An 8,358-nucleotide genomic window follows, 5' to 3' on the forward strand; every position below is an offset into this window, starting at 1 on the left:
TTTTTTTTACATATTTTCACAACTATGTATACATTTCACACAGTTTTAAAACCCGCAGCATCGCGCTGGCACCATTGCTAGTCAAATACTATAGTTGGTATACATATCCTATTGTTGTTTATCAACAAAAAATAATTCTAACATTTTTCTTTTTACAAGTCAGCTTGTGGTTTGACCCATGCCGGCATAACTTCTGTTGTTATTCTGTTGTCCTCTTGTAAATCTTAATTAAGAGTGAATCCCCCACGGGCTTCAGATCCAATGGCGGCATCACGTATGGCTAATTCTATGAAAGTCAATGGGAGCAAGTCAAGTTATTGGCTAAATCCTAATGACTACATTGTGACTTGTCTCAGGGCGGCACGCTTGTCCTGATTATGTTGTTCTCTCTTGTAAATCCTACTTAAGAGTGAAGCCCTCGCCAGCTTCCAATCCAATGGCTGCATCACGTTTGGCTAATTCTTTGCAAGTCAATGGAAGCAAGTCTAAATTTTGTTTTTGGTAAATGGAAGCAAATCAAGTTGTCGTCGTGTAGTTGCTGTTTTGCCTTCAATAAGTCATGAAGTCTATCCTTCAGAAAAGCTAATCAGCCGTGGCTAATGACTTGGACTTGGTTAAGCTCTCATTACCAATTTCACAACCCAAAACCCATATATATCTGGCTTTGTAATTGATAAACAAATTCGAAATGGGGGTTTTAGTTATGAAACTGATTTTAATATACTCATTTTTCAATGGAGTATTGGTTAGCTCCATGCAAATGGGAGGGAACGAGACAGATAGGACGGCACTGCTAACCATCAAAGCTCAAATAAAGCAAGATCCTCATAATGTAACGAGCTCCTGGAATGAATCCATTCACTTTTGCTTCTGGCACGGTGTCACCTGCAGTCGACGACACCAACAAAGGGTCACAAGGCTAGACCTCCAATCTCAAAAGCTGGTAGGGTCCCTGTCTCCAAACATAGGAAATCTAAGTTTCCTAAGGGAACTAGAACTACAGAACAACAGCTTCAGCAATAAAATCCCTCCAGAAATTGGGCATTTGCGTAGATTGCAGGTACTGTATCTAAACCGTAACTCATTTAGTGGCCCTATTCCGTACAATATATCATATTGCTCCAACCTCATCTTCATGTATTTCGGTTTCAACGGGTTGGTGGGTAAAATTCCATCTGAATTTGGCTCTTTGTCGAAGCTTCGAAGCTTTGTTGTAGAAGCTAATAATTTAACAGGAGAGATCCCTCCTTCCTTGGGAAACCTTTCGTCTCTCGAGGCAATTGGTGCAACTCAAAATAGCTTGGTGGGAAGCATCCCTACTTCTCTGGGCCAATTGAAAAACTTAACAATTTTGTCATTGGGCTCAAACAACTTATCTGGTACCATTCCTCCCTCCATCTATAACCTCTCTGCTCTTTATTCTTTTGGCGTAGCACTGAACCAAATTCATGGGAGTCTTCCATCAGACATGGGAAACTCTCTTCCTAATCTCCAATTCTTTAGCATTGGTATAAACCAATTCTTTGGATCCTTTCCTCTCACACTATCAAATGCCACGAGTTTACAGGTATTTAACGTTCAAAATAACAAACTAACAGGACAGGTGCCGGATTTATGAAAGCTTCATAACCTACAGCGATTCACCATCGCAGTTAATCATCTTGGAATCGGTACAGATGGTGACTTGAGTTTTCTCTCGGGATTGACCAATGCCACAGAGTTAAAAATTTTGATTATGGGTGTAAACAATTTTGGAGGGACGTTGCCCACATCAATATCTAATCTCTCAACCAAGCTTGACATGTTTTGGTTTAACAGCAACCAACTACATGGAAGCATCCCAACTGACATAGCGAATTTGGTCAACTTGGAATCGTTGGGAATGAAGGGAAATAGCTTCACGGGTAGCATCCCCAGTGAATTTGGTCAGCTTTCAAGCCTTGCGGAATTAGATATTTCTGTGAATCTATTATCAGGAAGCATTCCGGCGTCTTTAGGAAATTTAACCAAGATGTACAGACTCTTCTTAGCCGGGAATAATCTAGAGGGTGTCATCCCTTCAAGCCTGGGAAAATTGCAGCAGCTGATATCATTGGATTTGTCTAATAATAAACTTAGTGGCGCAATACCTCAACAAGTTATTGGCCTCTCATCCTTATCAAAGCTTTTAAACTTGTCTACGAACCACTTTGCGGGTTCTCTTCCGATGGAGGTTGGAAAGTTGAAGACTCTAGGTATATTAGACGTTTCTAATAACATGTTATCTGGAGAAATTCCTATTACCCTTGGTAAATGTGAGAGTTTATCAGTCTTACATTTGCAAGGCAACTTCTTCCGGGGAATTATTCCCTCTTCTTTGATTGGGTTGAAAGCCATAGAAGAAGTAGATGTTTCTCGCAACAATTTTTCGGGTGAAATTCCAATGTTTTTCGAGGGCTTTGTCTTCTTAAAGAATCTAAACCTATCATTCAATGAGTTTTGGGGAGCAGTACCAACTGGAGGTGCTTTCAAAAATGCGAGTGCGATTTCAATAGCTGGCAACGCCAGGCTCTGTGGCGGTATTACTAATCTCCAACTGCCCAAGTGCAAGACCAGAAAAGGAGGATTATCCCCCAGCTTGAAATTAATCATCCCTTTAGTACTTTCTGGACTTGCCGTTCTAGGAATAATAGCTGTGGTGATGTCCTATTTCTTTCTTCGTCCGTCAATATGGAAGAGGAAAGAAATTCTGTTGAGCACATTGGCGAAAAACTTTTTACAAGTGTCATATGCTACCCTTGTAAAAGCTACTGATGAGTTCTCTTCAGCTAATTTGATTGGTGCAGGCAGTTTTGGGTCTGTGTACAAAGGAATTCTTGATGGTGATGATCATAAAGCCCAGCTTGTTGCTGTCAAGGTGTTCAACTTGTTACGACATGGAGCATGGAAGAGTTTCATAGTCGAATGTGAGGCTTTAAGAAACATCAAGCATCGAAATCTTGTCAAGATTATTACTGCATGTTCAAGTGTTGATTTTCATGGTAATGATTTCAAAGCTCTGGTTTACGAGTATATGGAGAATGGAAGCTTAGAGGAGTGGCTGCATCCACCTACTGAAGTTAAAGAGGTAAGGGAGGCACTCAATCTAGAGCAAAGGCTAGACATTGCCATTGATGTTGCTTGTGCATTGGATTATCTTCATAATCATTGTGAAACACCGATAGTTCATTGTGATCTCAAGCCGAGCAATGTTCTTCTGGACAACGAGATGACTGGACATGTTTCTGACTTTGGACTAGCAAGATTTCTTTCCCAACAAACTGGTACTAATGTTTCAGAAAATCCAACAAGTTCCATTGGAATAAAAGGAACGGTTGGTTATGCTGCTCCAGGTAAGTGGTGTCCTTGTTTTCTTTTTAAATCTTACAAAGTTTGGCTATTTTACTAACAATTGTGCTGATAATATCTTATGATGTTTCAATGGTAGAGTACGGTATGGGAAGCGAGGTGTCAACAAATGGAGATGTCTACAGCTTTGGTATTCTTCTGTTAGAGATGTTCGCAGGAAAGCGACCCACCGACGACATGTTTAATGGGGACCTAAACCTTCATACTTATGTTAAAATGGCTTTCCCTAATCGAGTTATGGAGATTGTAGATTCAACACTTTTTGAAGGAGGCACCAACGAGAGAAGGGTTCAAAAGATTGAGGTGTGCTTGAATTCAATATTTAGAATTGGAATTGAATGCTCTGCTGAATCTCCAACGGACCGTCTAAAGAATATCAGTGATGCTGCATCTGAGCTGCATTCCATTAGAGACGTTCTTCTTGGATAGGAACTTTTTCTGCTACGGGTTTGTGTGATGGGGATATTATTTTTTATGTGCTGCCAGAGAAATATTCTTTGTTGCTTGCTGCTGCTAGCCTGGTACAGTAGATGGGAGTTGTGCTACTACTACGTCGTTTTATTTGTGTTTGGGCCTGAAGCCCTTAGAAATGTGATCAAACTACTGCATCTTGTGTAAATATCTTATCTTAAATAAATCTGAAAGTACACTTGATCCTGTTGTTTGGTCCAAATACGTTCTGTAAAAAGTATGACGGCCATTTCCTAAGCCCATGCCTATTGTGCAGTCTTCCAAAGATAATTGCATGCTTGCAAACAGGTTTAGCTTAGCGAAAAAGTGTGTTTGAAAAATCATCGTTCCTCCTATTGCTTTGACTATCGATTGTATTTAAAAATTGAAAACAACAAAAATATAATCGCATACTCACATGAGCTAACGCATTGTGGCACTATATAGTTATTGCCCTATCTTTCAAGATTGATTTTCCTCCCATGTATAATATAAAGGTGTCTTTATTCATCTGTTTAATTAATTCAGTATTGAAAGTTGGAATTTTTTATGTTATTTTTGTTTGGTTCAACAAAAAATTTAAGTTGATCAGTTCATATTCATTGCTGGTGAATTATTTTGGCTGGTGAAATAATGAAGGGAACTAATAACCAACAAACAAATAAAACAGAGAAATAATAGCCAAAATATCTGTGTGACAGCTCATATCCCTCACTTCCCTTCTCTACTCTCGTCGTCTCATCATATATATAGTCTTTCTTCTCCTCCTGTGCAGCCTCTCTTGATCTTACCGAATACCCAAAAGGCAGAGAGAAGACACTTCCAACCACTGTCAAGGGTATGATCTTACCGAATAACTATTCTTTTTTATTTATTTATAACAGCCATAAAAAAATATATCCAATAACTCCCTCCGATTAATTTTCAGTTTGTCATTAGTTTCTTCAAGCATAGGAACTCTTCAATATGCAACTGTGTTGTTGGTTGCTTTTTGGCATGGGTGGTGTAGGAAAGGTATATGTCTTCTTAAGCTGCTAATTAATTAGTTGCTTGCAATTTGTGTTTATAAATTATCAAAGTTTGATAAATAAATCAAGCATATATTTTAACTAGTCTTATTGATCTTCCCTAGACAATTTCTTGTTATTGTTTCTCATTATGCTTAATTGGAGTGTTTACCTTGTATTCTCACATTAGGGGTATTATTTAATCTTTGCAGTCTAGTTCAAATAAATAAATAAACACTTTAATAATAACCTTATGGTAAATGAACTATTTTTGTTTCCGGCTAGGTGAATGAGTTTAAAATTTTGTTTTGTTAAAGGTCAATAAGTAAGGCATGTGATGTGGGCATGTTTAATATGATATTTATATTTACGTTTTTGTATCTCTCATGCTAAAAATAGGGGCTTTAAATGATTGATTAGCAGCACAAGAGGGGCACATCAGCAGGGGATGGTGGCAGATGATGCTTATTGTTTTTTGTTAATTTTTTAAGTTCTAGAAATCCTGGTTTAATGTGTATTAATCAATTGAGTATTGACGTTTATTTGTATTTATATGGAAATGTGGCATTGTATATTGAAGTTTGTTGTGCTGGAAATTTGGATTATTTTGATGAAAATGTTGATGTTTGTTAGCAGCAGGTTCTATTTTGGGATTATTTGATGAAATATTGATATGTTTGTTTAGTAGGTTTAGTTAATTTGTAAGCATGTTCTGTTTTATGCCTAAATCGACCAAACCAAATTGGTTATGAATGGTTTGGTTTGGTGTAGTTTTCATTTTGATTTTAGCTAAAATTGAACCACGTTGGACCGTTAAACTTTAATTGATTCAATTGTAGTTTGAAGGTAAAACCGGACCAAATTGGACAGTGCCATGCCTAATGCATACATATATGTAGAGCATAAAATATAGTTGATTGATACATGTAATTTTTAAGAAACAAATATACATTAAATATTCTTGTTGTTTGTGTTTTGATTTTACATGCTATTTTTTTGTTTATTTCAGTATAGACCTAAACATGAGGGCACGTACACGCAAACACAATTGAACAAGGTTCGAGAAGAATTGGCAAGTCATAACCTAGAGTGGCTTTTTGTTTGAACTAAGCATTCTTCCTTCATTTTACATATCTTTTTTTTTTTTTGCTAGCATTTTACTTATAGACAAGTATGGATCATATGTGGGGTTGGAAATATTGTGATTTATGGAATATATATTTCAAGTATTTATATATGTTTGTTGATGTGCATTAGGCAACACAAACATGATTTGGATTGATATTTTAAGAGAGTAACCAAGTAGAGTGTGATATATGTATTGTTTATAACAACCTCAATTTTGTACAAACAACTAAAGTTAAAAATTTAAAACAACAATACTTATAAGACAACTTATGCCTTTAACTAGAAGTAGTATCACGACTACTGTTTTATGTGATGTTGTAAGTTAGAAAAAGCATCAATGTAGTAGAGAAACGTGGTGCCGCCACATCCAACTCTTCCCCTCTGTCAACTATTAAAGTCTTCATCTTCAATTTTCGTGGAAACCCAACCTCTAATTTCTAGGGTTTTAGAGGAAGCCAATTTGGATTTTTTTGGTTCAATAGGCAGCTCAGATCAATTGGATCGTTTGAGCTATATCAAATGTTAGAGGTGGGGTCAACATGTACACGTCACACCCTCAGATTGGTGGCAAAAATCCCAGCTCAGTTAAATTGACCAATATTGTAACATCCCGACTCCAAATTAAATTCCCTATTTAAATTATTTAATTGAAATTACGAATTTACCCTTGAGGTAGGGGTATTTTGGTCATTTTTGTATCCAAAAGGATTTTGAGACAACGAGTGGTTCGGTTACGTAGGTCGTACTAAGATGAGTCCGTAGACACGCGGTACGCCTGAATCGGAGTTGTAAGGAAGAAACGGCGACCAAAATTAGTCAAGTGGCAAACTTATAAATATTTCAAACATGAGTGTAGAAAAATTTGAAATTGGCTTTCTCTCTCCTCACGCGCTCACATCCTTCTCTCTGCCTCTTCCCTTTCTCTCTCCCCGACCCCAATTCACTCTCTCTTTGATTCTCGCAGCGCCGGTCACGGCAGGACGTGAGACCGGTCACATTCAAACCAGCTCAATGTTCCGGTCACGCCGCACCCAAAATCCAGGCCGAAAATCCCGAATTCCGGCCACGGTTTAGACTGGTTTAATCGAAACTTTCCCGTCGTTGCGCTACGGCCACAGCCGCCCAATCCCGGTGAAACAGGTTTCTTACCATTTTTACATGCTCTAGCTACCTATAGGGTAGGATTGGAACAATTGTGGCGTTTTGGAAGTCAATTTTTCACCTAGGTTTTGGCCGAATTTCAAAGTGAAATTCAGGCCAATTGCCATCCAATTTGGACCTCCCCGTAGTTGAATAAAATGATTCCCGCCTCGAGTAGTAGCTAGGTTAGGAAGGGTGAATCGCGGTGTGGAGTTTTTCCATCGTCAGAAATTTCTCTACACAAACACTCGCTGCCGGCACGTGTGGCGGCTCGTAGGCAAGGGTGGTGAGGTCACATTTTATCTTGATGTAATCTTCATGTTGTCACGAGCGTGTAGGTGTGCTCGGATTTCAATTCGGATGTCGTTTGACTATCGAACGGATTTATGCCTATTGTGTGTTATTCGGGTTCAATAGGTTGAAACCGTTGGATTGTTTTGAAATTAATATATGTTAATCTGGCACTCCTAAAATCGTGTACAAATTCACAGATCGTGAATCAGAGCCCCGGATGTTCCGATTCAATAACTTGAAGTTTGTGGTTTGCGATAACCGTCCAATTGTGAGCGATCCGACCCTCCATTTCGGATCAAACTTGCAAGACGCATTTCCTAACCCCTATTTGGACCTTAGAATACCTTGCCCTACGTACACGCACAGGGAATTTGGAGAAATAGGTATTTAATTTGTGACTTCCTTTTCGAAGTGATTTTATATTAATTAAGGGTTCGTATCTCGAAATAGGTGCTCTGACCGCTCGTACGCAGCAGGCAGGACCCTCTCAGAGTGAGGCAGTGTGGAACTACTTGTGAGTGGACAGTTATTTTTAATATGCACTATTTTCAATGATTGAAAGAACATGCATGAAATTGGTATATATATATATATATATTTGGAATAAGGATTGGGAAATTTATAAGTTTCGATATTAGTAATATGAAATTGAGAATTGGATTTTGATGTGGAAATTTGAAGGTTAAATTTTGGGGAAATGGGAATTGAGTATTATGGGTTAATATGGAAAGATGTATGATTACATTATGTAAGTACCATCCCCTAGTTACTAGGCTTCCCACACGTGGCGTTGGAATTTCGGCATGTGAGACCCTGTGAATTGTTAGGAATCATCACACGTGGAGTTGGAACTTCCGACGTGTGATGATATAGTCTGTGCGCGTAGGACTTAGTATTGGAGCTACACATGGCGTTGGAAATTTTCCGGCGTCTGAGCTATAGAGTTTCGTCC

General features: G+C 38.4%; 1 protein-coding gene and 1 long non-coding RNA gene across 2 annotated transcripts; both read left to right on the forward strand.

Annotated features, from left to right (window-relative positions):
* The first annotated feature begins 688 nt into the window (after positions 1 to 688).
* Positions 689 to 3,816, forward strand: LOC117630151 (probable LRR receptor-like serine/threonine-protein kinase At3g47570). Its single transcript, XM_034362901.1, has 3 exons — positions 689 to 1,508; positions 1,653 to 3,371; positions 3,467 to 3,816. The coding sequence occupies exons 1-3, from the start codon at positions 689 to 691 to the stop codon at positions 3,814 to 3,816; spliced, it is 2,889 nt and encodes a 962-aa protein (XP_034218792.1).
* A 796-nt stretch (positions 3,817 to 4,612) lies between these two features.
* On the forward strand, positions 4,613 to 5,396 carry LOC117632797. The gene is made up of 3 exons (XR_004586523.1): positions 4,613 to 4,675; positions 4,766 to 4,851; positions 5,244 to 5,396. It is a non-coding gene; the product is annotated as an uncharacterized LOC117632797 (long non-coding RNA).
* Positions 5,397 to 8,358: the final 2,962 nt, after the last annotated feature.

This window comes from Prunus dulcis, chromosome 6 (assembly GCF_902201215.1).
Source record: "Prunus dulcis chromosome 6, ALMONDv2, whole genome shotgun sequence".
NCBI classification, from domain to species: domain Eukaryota; kingdom Viridiplantae; phylum Streptophyta; class Magnoliopsida; order Rosales; family Rosaceae; genus Prunus; species Prunus dulcis.